This window comes from Rousettus aegyptiacus, unplaced genomic scaffold (genome assembly GCF_014176215.1).
Source record: "Rousettus aegyptiacus isolate mRouAeg1 unplaced genomic scaffold, mRouAeg1.p scaffold_m13_p_12, whole genome shotgun sequence".
In the NCBI taxonomy this organism is placed as follows: Eukaryota; Metazoa; Chordata; class Mammalia; order Chiroptera; family Pteropodidae; genus Rousettus; species Rousettus aegyptiacus.
The window spans coordinates 39,912,998-39,928,193 of record NW_023416287.1 but is presented as its reverse complement, the minus strand read 5'-3'; the positions used below and the strand labels follow the sequence as shown (position 1 = coordinate 39,928,193).

The window sequence follows — 15,196 nt, the reverse complement described above, 5'->3', positions numbered from 1 at the left end:
TCCTTAATCTGTTGTGTGTTTTCTAATTGCTCTTTTCATAAGGACACTAGTCATAGTGAATTAGGGCCTCCCCTAATGGCCTCATTTTACCTCAGTTACCTCTTTAAAGGTCCTGTCTCCAAATACAGTCACATTCTGAGGTATTAGGGGCTAGAATTTAAACATGTGAATTTGCTGGAGGTGGGGGAAGAAGGGGGATATAATTCACACATAAAATAAGGTTACTGAGATTTGTGTGTAAGCTTGGTAGATTGTGCCTTTCAAAGAGTTTTGAGGATGTAATATACAACATAGTCACTATAGGTAATAATATTATTATAATAATAGTATTATTGTATATTTGAAAGTTGCTAAGAGAATAGATCTTAAAAGTTCTCATCACAAGAAAAAAAATGGTAACTATGTATAGTAATGGATGTTAACTAGATTTTATTGAGGTTGTCATTTTGCAGCATATACAAATATCGACTCGTAATATACCTGAAACTTATATATCAATTATACTGCAATTAGTAAAAACACAGTTGACCTCAAAGAAAAGTAAGGAATCTTTATCATCTAAGCTGTCAAATTCATTGGCCTAGGACATTCAAAATAATTATTAAACTTGTAATGTCTGAAAGATCTATAGTAATGTTCTCTCTCTCATTCTCGATACTGATAATTTGTGTTTTTGATCTCTCTCTAAATATAGGTTTTGTTAGCAATTGGCCGTGACTCCTGTACAAGGAAAATAGGCTTGGAGAAGATTGGTGTCAAAATCAATGAGAAGTATGTACATGTGGGATCATTGCACTATTGCTGCACAAAGCAAAATGTTTCTACAGATCATGTCTTAGAAATTCTCATTTAATTACTAAGGTGCAAAATTTTAATGCTTTAAATTTATTTTACAGGAAGTGCTGTCTGAGCTCTGTTACCAGTTTTTTCATTAATCAATCAGTAACTATTGTGTGCCTTAAAGAGCTCATGCATGATTTTAAAAAATAATTGTGGAAATGTATGCACTTACTATCTGATTTAGAGTGAATTTTTATGTCCTTAGTCAAGCAAGGAAAAAAATTTCAAAGCTCTAAGTGCAATTCTGGCAGAAATCTGGCAATATCCTCAGCATCCAAAAACAAGCGTGGTTTCATCAACCAGTAGGATGTTTTCTTTTAGAGCTCCAGAAACCCTTGCTATTGTACATCTTATTGTAAGACAGTTTCTGACTCCAGGTACCTTTGTTCTTAGAGGGAGGTCTTTTCTCTATGTACTTAGTCTCTGTCTCTTGGAATAGTGTTAGTCATCCAGCAGTATAGAATTAGTTATAATATATTTTTCTGCCTTCCAAAATCTAATAGAAATGGCAAGATACCAGTAAACGATATGGAACAGACCAACGTGCCCTATGTTTACGCTATAGGAGATATTCTGGAAGGGAAACTTGAGCTCACCCCTGTTGCTATACAGGCAGGCAAGCTATTGGCTCGAAGACTCTTTGGGGGTCGTTTAGAAAAGGTAAATTTCTTACTATTGTTTTTAAGATAATATCTAAATAAAAATTACGACTTAAAAAATCAGTACAAATAACACTTGTGCGCTTGTTTTGGAAGTAAAGGGACCTTCACAGATAAGTCATTTATAGGTGACTTACTATTAGTAATGGTTTTCAATAAATATTTTTTTAATATCTGCTGTGTGCAAGATATTTATTGTGCTGGGTGATATACAAAGGACTGACATGTTTCCAGCACCAAGGGGATTTACCAGATAGGTGGGGGTCATGCGTAAGATGAGGAGCAGTTAATTCTGACTCCCAAGAGGCCTCCTGGTGGACAGTTGCACTGTCACAGAGTAGGAGGGGACTCATTGGATCAGGATGCTGGTCCTAGCTTTTTTTCCTGCTTAGCGTATGAACCTGGTTGAGTTGTTTCACTACTCTGCACCTCAGTCTCACCATCTGCAAAACTTATGGTGTGAATCAGGTGATTGCTACAGTCTCCTCTACCTTTCATAGTCTTTGATCAAAGATCTGAGATGGGTCTTGTGGGATAATTCAAAGTTGAGGAAGCAAAGGGCTCTCGATAAGTAGATAAGTCAAAATTCCAAGAGCTCTGCAGTGCTCGCTTTGTTTTAGAAATATGAGCAGTCTCTTAGCAGTTCGCAGCTGAGGGAGGTCATGCTTTGCTCCATTAGGAGTGCTGTGGATGTGCAGAGGTGTTGGTGGGTAATGAGCAACTGGGGAGGTGGTCTTACTGGGTGGGTGTCAAGAATTATCCCATCCATAATACTTACAGCATTCTGGGGTATATGCAGGCAGTTGGTGATAGAGGGGTACAGTGGGGAATGAGGCTGGAAACCTGATAAATTGATTTGGTGTCAGATCATCAGAAATCTGTGATGCCACAGTAAAGAATCAGTAGGGCCTTCTCTGGGCAGTGGGAGCTGTTGAAGACCTTTATTTCCCCAACATTAAGAGAGATGTCAAACCACAGAAAAAAATAATAAATAAATAATAAATAAAAACAATCACCCGTATTACCCTTTCACCTAAATTCCGCAGTATTAACATTTTGCCATCTTTGCTCTCTCCTTTTTTCCAGATATGTATATACAATGCATATACATTTTTTTTCTGAGCTTTTTGAAGTAAGTGGCAGACATCAATGATGTTTTGTTCCTAAATACTTTAGCATATATCTTCTAAGAACAAGAATATTTACCTACATAACCACAATCGCATTACCGTAGCTGAGAAATTCAACAAAAATGCAGTAATATTCACGTTTCTCAGTTGTCCATTAAGTGTATGTGCATGTGTTTTGATACACACAGTACCTGGCTCTTCTAAGTCTCATTTAACCTGATACAGTCCCCTGCCTTTATTTACCTGTTTGTTGGCTTATTTTACTTTTCATAACTTTGGTTTTTTGATGAATCCAGGCTACCTTTCTTGTAGAATGTCTCATATTCTGAATTTCTCTGATTGTGTTTGCATGATTTGGTTCAAGTGAAAAGTTTTTTGGGCATGTATTCTTATTCTTCAGAAGGGCTGCTGTATGCAGCTCATTTCATTACCCCAGGTGCCTTATAAGATTGTGAATGAAGACCTTGTGCGCACATAGAGGTATTGGTAGATAAGAGGTGTCTGGGGATGTGGCTCTGCTGGCATTAATGAGTGGGGCCATGAATGTTAATACAAAGAATTATCCCTTCCAAAGTGCAATAACATTTTGGGGTGTATTAAAGCAGAGTAGTTGCCTAATGCTTTAAGAGGTTAGTCTTCGTGGTCGTAGGATGGAGAGATTAAAAGAGACAAGTTAAAGGTACAGACTGGAAGGAAGGCTACAAATTGGGCAAGATAAACTCAAGTTCAAGTGGAGGAGGTGATAATAAGATGTGAAGAAAGTGTTTTAGATGAAAGGGAGAAAAGTTGAGAAATTGCCTGTTGGTTTTTCTTAATTGGTGTGAAACAGGAAACAGGCATTTGTTGAAAATGAGGCTTCCACTGTAGGCCATGGGATATGGGGTCAGCTGCTGGTCAATAAATGGGTTGATGAACATTTGAGGGACCAAGGGAAGTCAGAAAATACTAAGGCAGTCTACATGGTTATGTGACTTTCTCTAGCCATGTTGGGAAAAAAACAAATGCTTGGCTGACCCATGATTTGCGGTTAACAATTGCAAAATGGGATTACAGCACATTTTAAGTGAAAGACTCTAGGCTGATTATTGTGTACAAATCACCTCATTGACACAGGGATACCTGGTGGTGTTTCAATGTGTTTTCCTTTTGGGTAAAAAGGAAACTCATGCAAACTAAGCAGATTGAGGGAGTTTCTTATAAAGAATCACATGAATAAGTCAAATCACACAGTGACTTTGAACAAGTACCATGCCAGGACTGGGCCTCACTGTGGTTAGAGCAGGGCTGGGTCTGGGGTCACAGCTGCTCTGGGGCCCTGCCACATGGGTGGGGCTTCACATGGTGCCCTTTTAGACCAACTTGGATACAACTCTGCAGGCATGTTTCTTCCTGTCCCTCCCACTTCCACCTGGGGGATCCTTCCTTTGCTCCTAGTTCATTTTCCTGCAAAGAAAGGACTTGATTGACACAGCTCACCTTTTCCCGCATGGATTTCTAGCCAGCTTATGGATTACTTTGGGTTAGATGTTACCCCTGACCTAATCACCTGTAACTTGTTGGCAGAAGTTGAGAGGACATGTAGTACTATGGCTAGTATCACCCCTTAAGGGGCTATAGATGGGCAGGCACAGAGACCTTCATCTCTGGTTATACGCTCACTGCTTTCTCTCCACACACAGTTTTAATGATGCTTCTGTCAACACCTTCCAACTCTTCTCCACAGTCACAAACACACTCTCTCCTCTAGGCAGGGGATGCTGCCTGTACTTGCTTTCCTATGGGCAGATGCATGGAGCTGCTGGATGAGTGTGTGAAAGGTTCAGAGTCTGCAGTATTCCTGTGTTGTACACTCATGTCATGCCTCAGTCTGAGAAGGCCTGTGAAGGGGTTCCATCATAACCATAGGACTCATGAGATCCTGGCCCCTTTATTAGCCCCCAAGTGCACATATGCCAACTACCCTTGATGATCCAGGGCAGTCACTAATTCTCACACTGTTGAACTGCTTTTTTGCTCATCATCTCAGTGGCACCGTTAAATGAAATGACCAAGGGTAGTCTCAACTTCCAGTGAAATAGTGTCATTCTTGGTCATCTGGTAGAGGTACTCCAAGAAAGTAGGGTCCAGAATTGTATGCATGGAGAACACTTTAGAAACTGTCTACAGGGACAAGGAACTACACCACCTCCACCCCTAGAGCATGGTTTTCAGACCAGAAGTCTGAAATTGGGGCTTGGGAGAGCCGGTCTATTCATAAGTCACTGGTCAGCGTGTGGTCTCTGCTGTGGAATCAGGGGCTCACTCTATTTAACTGGACTTACCTATTTTCCTTTTATAAATGTGTGTAATATAGATTTTATTTAACAATGTCACAAAATAATAGCACATAATTTATCTTTCAGTGTGATTATATTAATGTTCCAACTACAGTGTTTACTCCTCTGGAATATGGCTGTTGTGGATTATCTGAAGAGAAAGCTATTGATGTATATAAAAAAGAGAATCTGGAAGTAAGATTGTATTTTGTTTACTTTTTAAGAATTTCTCTTTTAATCAATATCTTCTCGGTCACTTTATTTTGTTGTTTTGCTAGTTATTATAATGGTTATATTGTAAGAAATCATCCTATTTTAGGAAAATTAGAAATTAAATAATTTAAGTTCTGTTTCTTTTGCAAACTAATAATAATACAGCTGGAGAAAGAGAGAGGTACAATGTATGCATTAGAACTTCTGTATAACAGGTAAGAAACATCTACCTGAGTAAGCTTATACAGGAAAGCACAAGTTAATATGAGATCTTTTGGGAATGACGGAATGTACCAAGGCCTTAGGAAGGAATAAGAACCAGGAATTGGAAGACTATCTCAGCTGTTCCTTTTACTTGCTTGGGATTTATGTGTATGCTTGTGTGTGTGCAGTTCATTCTTCTGTTCCTGCAGACTTTATTTTTCCCTGGAATGCACATAGCAGCCAAAATATGACCTTTTTTTTTTTTTTTTTTTTTTGCTCCCAAGCTTATCTGATAGTTCTGGTTTTATGAGGAACTAATTGCCTCACTGCTTCAGTCTCTATTCGAAATTATGGGAGAGAAACTTTGGTCCTAGTTGGATCATCTATCCAGTCATTTCCATTTGGTATGATGGTAGCCAGACTCATGACTCCGGGAGCTTACACTATTGATGGACTATAGGTGGGGAAGATGGGCAGTTCCCAGAGTTGTCCGCCTTTTGTGGGCTGTGGGCTATTCAGACTCCCACAGAGATGTCCTCCACACATTTTTATTTCTACCTCTCTTTCCACCCCTGCCCCATTCAATCACAACAACCTTATAAATATTTCGTTACATTTTGGTAGGTGGTTTGAATGGCTTTTTTTTTTTTTTTTTTTTTTTTGCGCATACCTTCCCAACATAGGAGGGATAGAGAGAAACAGAGCTGGAGGATAATTAACTACAGAGAACATTGTTTGATTGGCATTATAATTAACTCCTTGTGATAATGAGCCATTCATTCTGCAGTGGTAAATTTCCACTTGGGTGTTGGAGAATTGATGGTAACAATTATGGATTTACCACTTTTAAAACTTTTTGAAATTAATGAGACATTAAAATAGAGAGCCAGGAAGAATATAGAAGGCCATATCCCAGTTAAAGGACTATCTTTATGTGAAAAAAAGTTCCCCAAGTTTTTGGGATTTGTAACTTTTTGTTACAAAGATATTTGAGGAGGCCCCTCAAAAATACATATATGATGTTTTTTAAGTGAAGAAATCAAAGTAGAAAGAAAATGAGGGTATACAAACAAGGCGATGTTAGAAGGTTAACTTGTTGGCTCACAAAATGCTATAAAGTCCTATAGCCCAGGGGTCCCCAACCCCTGGGTGGTGGATTGGTACAGGTCTGTGACCTGTTAGGAACTGAAGCACACAGCAGGAGGTGAGCGGCATGTGAATGAGTGAAGCTTCATCTGTAATTGCAGCCACTCCCCAGTGCTAGCATCACTGCCGCAGCTCCACCTCAGATCATCAGGCATTGAATTCTCATAGGAACACTGGTCTTTGGTGTCAAAGAGATTGGGGATTGCTGCTATAGACTTGCATTAGAATTCAGCTGAAAATTGAAATTAACTTTAAGCTTCCTATTACCTGACTAGAGAAGGGTGAATTGAGAGATATTTCTTTACATTCTTAAAAATAGGGCCTTTAGATATGGTGAATTATATTCTCAGACTACCCTTATAGTAAACATGATAATGGCTTTTATAGTACTTTCTTATCTTCAGCTGCAGTCCCATGGCTTAATATCAAAGCACACAGTATAATAAAAAATAAATCTTAAAGGGGCCTAAATAGGGCTGTGCTCTGGGTTGGCCTGACTTAATACAAAATTTTAGAGTACAGACATACCTCAGAATTATTGCAGGTTAAATTCCAGACCACTGCAGTAAAGCGAGTATCACAGTAAAGTGAGTATTGCAATAAAGCCAGTCACATGAATTTTTTGGTTTCCCAATGCATATAAAAGTTATGTTTATACTACTTTAGTATATTTAATGTGCAATAGCATTTGTATCTCATGGATTAGAGAGGCCCAAGGAGAGGAAGAGCATGGAGGAACAGCTGGTCAGTATAGCAGTAAAAGCACACACCTTTTTGATTGTTTGCCAGATTGATTGGGTGCAGTTCATGGTGCCCCGAAACAATTAGAGTAGTGACATTAAAAGTCACCAATCACAGATCACCATGACAAATATAATAATAGTGAAAAAGTTCTAAATATTGTGAGGAATACCCAAATGTGACAGAAATATGAGCAAATGCTGTTGGGAAAATGGTGATGACAGACTAGCTTCATGCAGGATTGCCACAAATCTTCATGTAAAAAAATGCGGGATCTGTGAAGCACAATGAAGCAAAGTATAATAAACAAAGTATGCCTGTATGGTTGGACAAAATCATCTTGTTCCCATTGGCCAGCTTCACAAAAAAGTTTCTTACCGCCTATTGCTAGCCTGGGAAAAGGTCAAAATTCAAAATTTGAACTATCGTTTCTACTGAAAGTATAATATTTTTACACCATTGTAAAGTCAGCAAGTCGTAAGCTGAACCATCGTAAGTTGGGGACCATCTGTAGTTTAGAGTACATTTCTCATCCTGGCACCAAACATTAGTCCATTGCCTTCTGTATGAAACGATTAGGAAGGTCAACACTGGGAAAATGTAGCTGCAGCGAGCAGGATGGGGTAGCAGGGAGGAGGCATATTGTGTTTTGTTCTGGTTCTTAGATGATTGAGCCAGATTGAGGAGCCTGAGTGGTGCACTTGGGGTGCTGGAGTGAGGACTTTCAAGTAGCATAGGTAATGTTCTTAATATCTTTGAATGGGCTGAACTCTGTTCCTTCTGCTATTCCTAGATTTGGTTTGAAAATGAACCTTGTAGGCAGGTTGTAAACTTGTCAAAGGCAGAGTTAAGCCTTTATTTACCATTTCAGCCCACACAGGGCCTAATGCATTGCCTTGGATAGTAGTACTCTGGAAATGAATTTCCAGAGTTTGAAAATTGAATTTAGTTAATAGGAGATTTTTTTTTTTTTTTGACTAACATCAGAGCAAGATAAAAGTTAACACTGTGTAGCTGGCATTTTAGGAATTCTGGCTCAGCTCCTCCCATTGGATACCTAAAGTTGGGATCATGGAACTTTATAAATTTCTGGAAGCTGTTATAGAGATTATCGTGTTTGTGTAGTTAAAAAGCATATTAAGGAGTGGTTTTCACATATACTAATCTTGGCCTCTTTATCTTTCTTGTTTTCCAGATATATCATACTTTATTCTGGCCTCTTGAGTGGACAGTAGCCGGCAGAGACAACAATACTTGCTATGCAAAGATAATTTGCAATAAACTCGACAATGTACGTAATATGATTAGAAGCTGAAATGCTATAATTTTGAAATGTACCTTTTTTTTCTAGTATTTGGGTTTTTATAATCTCTTTAAAGGTAGTTTTCAGGGCAAGGCATAAATTCTTCAACCAATTAACCAGTTAATGTGTTTGCAGAGGTTGAACAAGTGATAGATTATAATTGAGACTTACCAATACCTTCTCAAAATAATCATTGAAACTTCTTTTCTCAGATCTGTGTAGATGATCTGTGAAAATTTTGATTATAACTAATAAAATGTAAGGTATATCTTTGTGTATCTTTTGTAAATTGTGTGTCAAAAAACCTTTAAAAGGAGATACTTAAACAAAGTGAAAATTATTTAGCTGATTCCTAATTAACTCTTTAAAGAAGAATCCGTGGGGTGGAGAGCCTGTTGTTGGCGGTTTCTGCCTTCCCCTTATTGAGGTGAGCATGAAACTGATAACAGATGCTCTGATTATCAGAGTTTAACACACAGCTTATTTATGATTTGTTTTATGAGGACACTGAGTGCAGAAGGCCATGTTAGCACTTGATTCCTCCTTTTTTAAGAATGTATAATCTCTCTGGGGAGATAAAACCCAAAATTAGATAAATATGAACAGCAACAGCTGACTTTACGTAAAGTTTACAAAGTAAGAGGCTTCCAGTCAAGATGCCAGAGTAGGTGAACACTGTGCTTGCCTCCTCTCACAACCACATCAAAATTACAAGTAAACTACAAAACAGCCATCATTGGGGGTCACCTGAAGTCTAGCCGAACAGAAGTCCTATAACTGGGGACGTACAGAAGAGACTGGCAGGAGAAGCAGAGATGAGGAAGGCTGGTCCCATACCCCTGTGTGGTAGTTGAGAATTGGGAGGAATATCTCAGCTACATAAATCCCTCTGGAAGAGTGAGGGTTCCCAGCCCCACACCAGGTTCCCCAACTTAGGGTTCCAGTTCTGGGAAGAGAAGTTTCCACAACTTTTGTCTGAAAACCAGCGGAGATTGTGCCTGAGTGAGACGGAGGGCCTCTGGAGTCACAGACATTCCTCTTAAAGGGCCCACACACACACTTGCTTGCTGATGGACTCACTCACTCTGAGCTCCAGCACTGGGGCAGGTGCTTGAAAGGCACCAGGGACATATGGAAAGGAACTGAGTTGTCTGGCTTCAGGGCAAGGGCTGGAGGAGCAGCTTTCTCCCAGACAGAAGTGCTGGCAGAATCCATTGTATCTTCGTTGAGCCCTTCCCCCTCCTAGTGTGCAGATGCAGGTAGCCACCATATCTGAGTCTTCATCAACCTAGCTAACATTGGTTCCCCTACCCCCCTGCCTTGGTGATTCCTTGATACTCTGCCCCGCCCCACTTACAGGCCCACTGAAGCATTTTCCAGTGGCTTATCCATATAAACAGCCTCTCCTTCCTGGCTCATGCTGCAGACTTTCCTAAAATCTCTCAAAGGTTTTCAAAACCCCAACAAGCAGCACATAGCCTTGGAGTGCCCCGTACCTCTGACTGAATAACCCCAAGCCTGGTACTAGCAGCAGCTGGCCTCAGTTCGTGGCTTGGCCTCTCAAGGCCCCTCCAAGCCTAGCACAGGTGGTGACCATCTGCACATTGCTTGGTGACTTGCCAAGTGGCCCCAAGCAGGGTACAGGCTGTGGCTGAACTTTGCCTGTAGCAGGGCTCCTCGGAGGAGTCTCTGGGGGCTGGCACACCCCATGGCCCACTTTTGACCTAACCAGAGCACCACCTGGGGCTCATTTGAGGATGACACACCCAAAGGGCAGACTGGGCATGCACCAGAGAGCCCTGCTAAAGTGAATTCTGTTATGTAGGGTCAGCCCCTCACTGTCCAGTTTTCACAATCAGCTCAAGGGTCAGGCCCTCCCATTGATATGCAGACAATAACCAAGGCTCAACTGTAATAGAAGGGTGCATACAAGCCATACAGGGGACATACATGGAGCATTTGGCTCAGGTGACAAGGAAAGACTGGGCCCCCACAGGACACCTACTACATAAGGCCATTCTACTAAGACTGGGAGGCATAGAAGTCCTACCTAATTCATGGAAACAAACAAGGAGACAGCCAAAATGGGGAGACAAAGAAACATGGACCAAATGAAAGACTAGAACAAAGCTCCAGAAAAAAATTAAATGGAGACAAGCAATCTACCAGATGCAGAGTTCAAACCACTGGTTATAAGGATGCTCAGTGAACTTAGGGGAAGAGTAGATGAACTCAGAACTTTAATAAAGAGATAGGAAAAAAATAGAACCAGTTAGAAATGATGAATGCAATAACCGAAATAATGCATTAGGGGAATCAACAGTAGATAAAGCAGAGGATCAAATGAGCCATTTAGAAGATAAGGTAGCAGAAAACACCCAATCAGAATAGCAACTAGTAGAAATCCAAAAAATGAGAATAGTGTAGGGAGGCCTCTGGGACATCAAGCATACCAACATTCACATGGGGTACAAGAAGAGAGAGTGAGGAATTGAAAACCTATTTGAAGAAATAATGACAGAAACCTTCTCTAACCTGGGGCAGGAAATAGACATACAAGCCCAGGAAGCTCAGAAAGTCCCAGAAAGATGAACCCAAAGAGACACATCATCATTAAAACGCCAAAGGTTAAAGACAAAGAATCTTAAAAACAACAACAGAAAACCAGTTAACAACAGTGGGGCTTCCCTAAGACTACCAGCTGATTTCCCAAAAGAAGCTACGAGCCAGAAGGTATTTGCATGAAATATTCAAAGTGATGCAAAGCCAGGACCTAGAGCCAAGATTACCAAGCAAAGCTATCATTTAGAGTCAAAGGACAGATAGCTTCCAAGACAGGAAAAAGCTGAAGAGAGCTTATCACCACTGAAGCAGGAATTGTAAGAAACGTTAGAGGGACTTCTTGAAGAAGGAGAAAGAGTAATAAGGAGGAAGAAGAAAAGATCAAAAATGTGAATTATAAAATGGCAGTAACTACATATCTATCAACAATGACTTTAAATGGATAAATGCTCCAAACAAAAGATAGAGTGGATGAATGGGTAAGATATGCTGCCTACAAGAGACTCACTTCAGATCAAAAGACACGCACAGACTGAAAAAAGGGCTGAAAAAAGATTTTATGAAAATGGCAATGAAGGGCACTAGGGTAACTATATTTACACCAGATAAAATGCTTTAAAACAGTCTATAACAAGAGACAAAGAAGGACTCAGTGATCCCACTTCTGGGTATTTATCCAAAGAAATCCAAAACACTCATTTGAAGGGACATGTGAATCTATGTGTTCATTGCAGCATTATTTACAGTAAGATTTGGAGGCAACCTGGGTGTCCATCAATAGATGAATGGATAAAGAAGGGGTGGTACATATATAGAATGGAGTATTACTCAGCCATAAAAAGAATGAAACCTTGCCATCTGCAACACGGGTAGACATAGAGGGTATTGTGCTGAGTGGAGTAAGTCAGACAGAGAAAGACAAATGCCATATAGTTTCACTTACATATGGAATCTAAAGAACAAAATAAACTACCAAAACAGAAATGAACTCATAGATACAGAGAACATTTTGATGGTTGCCAGATGGGAAGGGGGACTCGGGGGGTGAGTGAAAGGGGGAAGGGATTAAGGAGTACACATTGGTGATTACAAAATTGTTATGGGGATGTAGAGTAGAATAGCATAGGGAGTGTAGTCAATAATAACTATAGTGTCAGGGGTATTAGATTTATCAGGGATTTGATCACTTTGTAAGTTATATAAATGTCTAGTCACCCTGTTGTAACCCAAAACTAATATAATAATGTATACCAGCTGTAATTGAAAAAATATTTAAAAATTGTTAATAAGTTTACCGAGTAATCTGATGTTACTGTCATGAAAGTGTGGGCGCCTTTGCAAAGAGAGCAGGCAGAGACTGTACATACTGTGGCCCCTAAGTGAGCAGGGTGGGATTTTATTGAGCTGCTGCTGAAACCAAGATTCTCAGCCTTCCTATTATTTCTAACCTTTTGACAGAGGTGGCTTTCTGGCCCGAGGCAGAATTTCCAGGTTTGTTTACCACCCTCTTTGGATTCTTTCTCTGTCCTTTGCCATTCCCTCTCCTCACTCTCTGCTGTCCACATGATCCCCCTTTGCCCTCACACACTTGCCCACTGTCCTCAGTAGAGCTTGTCCCTTTGTTTTACTCCTGTCCAAATTTCTGTTTCTAGAGGATCATCCTAGTACTATTTTACTATAGCTATGTGGTAAAAATTGTGAATGAGGTTTTCCCTCTCATAAAACCTGCCTTCATTTGCTTTTTTAAATGCTGTATCAGATGTCCTTACTCTGTCTGGGCTGCCTGCCTCTTCCCAGTTTGCTATATGTTTGATGTACCACCTCAGAGACTGCAGTCAGTCTCCTTCCATAGGGCCCTGGGAATTCCACTTTTCACCCCTAGCCCGTGTGGTCTGTGACAACCCTTCAAGAAACACTGCTTCCAGAGCCCGCCAGTAGATGTGTGTGAATCGGCTGCTTTGAACCATTGTTCTTTCTCTAGAATGTGGGTAGGCAAAGATTTCTGCTAGCCTGAGACCTCTGTTGCCTTTTTACATTCTCTATATCTGTAGTGCACTTTTACTATTGAAGATCAAAACAGAGACTAGGGTCTGATTAAAAACATTGACAAAAGGACAGCCTAAATGCAGTGTAGCTTGGGAATACGCTGTAAATCTTGCTTCCTGTGTCAGTGGTCTGCTCATCACATGTGCCTCCCACCTCCCAACATGCAGTCTTGGAGAAAAAAGCACCCCTAACAGCCACTCCTTGATCACTGCTTTGTTGTTTCAGGAGCCAGGCAGTTTGCTTCCTGGGCAGGGAATCACTGCGATCCCAGTGAAACCCCATGCCTTAGAATTATTCCACTGTTAGACTTTCATTCAGATTTGTATGTTACCATTTAGCACTAGCTCAGCATAATTCAGAACTTTCCATCATACATACTGTTGAGCTCCATGTAATGGGTAAATTGCTTATTTCTAGTGAATTTGAGGCAGACTACTTGATGTGTGTTTATTGGCTCATTTAACAAATTCTTACAGTGGCTCAGTTTCATTGTAATGCTCTCTGCTGAGTTCAAAGTTTTTCGTTTATTGGTTTTGTTTTTTTTCTTTGTAGTAGATGCTGTCATTTTGAACCGTGAATTTGAAATGCATAGGTTCCTATTCAGGCCATTAACCTACTGTGCTTCCCTTTGTTTTGTTTCTGTATTAAAGAATCTGGTAATAGGATTTCATATTCTTGGACCAAATGCCGGTGAGATTACCCAAGGATTTGCAGCTGCAATGAAATGTGGGCTCACGAAGCAGCTACTTGATAACACGATTGGAATTCATCCCACATGTGGTGAGGTACAGAAACAGGACATTTTTTAAGTTGACTTCATTTAGTATAGTTTGAAAAACTGTTATAATGCACATCATCAGAAAGTTTTTGTATTAGTAACTACTTTGTATGTTTTAAAGGAGAATAGATGTAATATTCAGAATGTGTTTTCTTAAAGCAATACCGAACATAAACATAAATTTGTTTTGTTTTCTTCCTTTCTAACAGATATTTACCACATTGGAAATCACAAAATCATCGGGACTAGACATCTCCCAGAAAGGTTGCTGAGGCTAGAGCTGCTGCTGTCTTAATCTCCCTTGTCTATTTCCATTTCTTTGAAAGATAAGAACGCTCAGAAAAGTGAGACTGTGCACAGGGCCATTGCTCTGTTTCCCAGGGCCCAGTGCAGGGCTTTCTTCATAGCACCCAGTTGAGAATGTAGACAAGGAGACTGGCAGCAGTGGGCATCTGCTCAGCAGCCTCAGCTGACTGCGAGAGGCAGTTACACTGCTTCCTTGACGTCTTAGTTCAGAACCCCGTGTGAGGTGAGCTAAGACTGACACTCTTCCAAGTCAGAACTGAGTTTCCCTGAAAGACTTTTTAAATGTGCAACTACCTTAAGTTATCTTCTGGTTGCTAGTGTTTTTATTCCCTTGTTTTGTTGTTTCTGTGAAAATATTTGCCCAGTTTCGAAACTCTAAAATGGTGATCTTCCAGTGTGTGGGCATGGGATTCACAGGGTCACTGGTGAGTGGTGTCTGTGGAGTAGCTGGCTGCAGAGGACTGGGGTGCATTAGTTGAAAGCTACATACACTGAGTTTAGTTAGCTATTTTCTCCTTTGAGTACACTTTTACCCACAGTCAGAAGCCTGTGTCATGCTTCACTCTTTCCTGGTTTCCTGATGGTAACCACCTTGGAATTATTCTCCCCTTAGTGTCTCTAAACTGAGCAGAATATCTTGTATGAGAGAGAAAGGCTTGAATTTCTCTTTCATGTTGATTTTCAGAATAATAAAAAGTTTTCAATATTGTATTTTGTGAACTCTAATTTAAAACTTTAAAATGACTCAGTCCACAATCTAATTATAATCAAGTTCAGTAAATAGGTGATATTAGGAGATTCTATTTGAATTTACACACCTGTTAGCATCTAAAAGGCCCTTGTAGTGGGAGGCCTACTTAAGATTCTTGGAAAATCATGTTTTCTTGAGGAACACACTACATAGTAGCCCAGCTCAAGGCTTTTTAGATAGTACTTGTTCTCTTGAGCAGTAC

The 15,196-nt window shown here is 40.1% G+C and overlaps 1 protein-coding gene across 2 annotated transcripts in view; it reads left to right on the top strand.

Annotated features, from left to right (window-relative positions):
* The window catches only part of TXNRD3 (thioredoxin reductase 3), a 48,702-nt gene extending 33,748 nt beyond the window's left edge, over positions 1 to 14,954 (top strand). The window contains exons 11-16 of one of the 2 annotated variants that reach the window (XM_036229744.1): positions 695 to 771; positions 1,344 to 1,500; positions 5,032 to 5,139; positions 8,444 to 8,539; positions 13,810 to 13,944; positions 14,147 to 14,954. In XM_036229744.1, the coding sequence (XP_036085637.1) occupies positions 695 to 771; positions 1,344 to 1,500; positions 5,032 to 5,139; positions 8,444 to 8,539; positions 13,810 to 13,944; positions 14,147 to 14,209 (636 nt within the window). In that variant the 3' untranslated portion in view covers positions 14,210 to 14,954. The remainder of the gene's footprint in view (positions 1 to 694; positions 772 to 1,343; positions 1,501 to 5,031; positions 5,140 to 8,443; positions 8,540 to 13,809; positions 13,945 to 14,146) is intronic. The other variant, XM_036229745.1, reaches the window with a different exon arrangement.
* Positions 14,955 to 15,196: the final 242 nt, after the last annotated feature.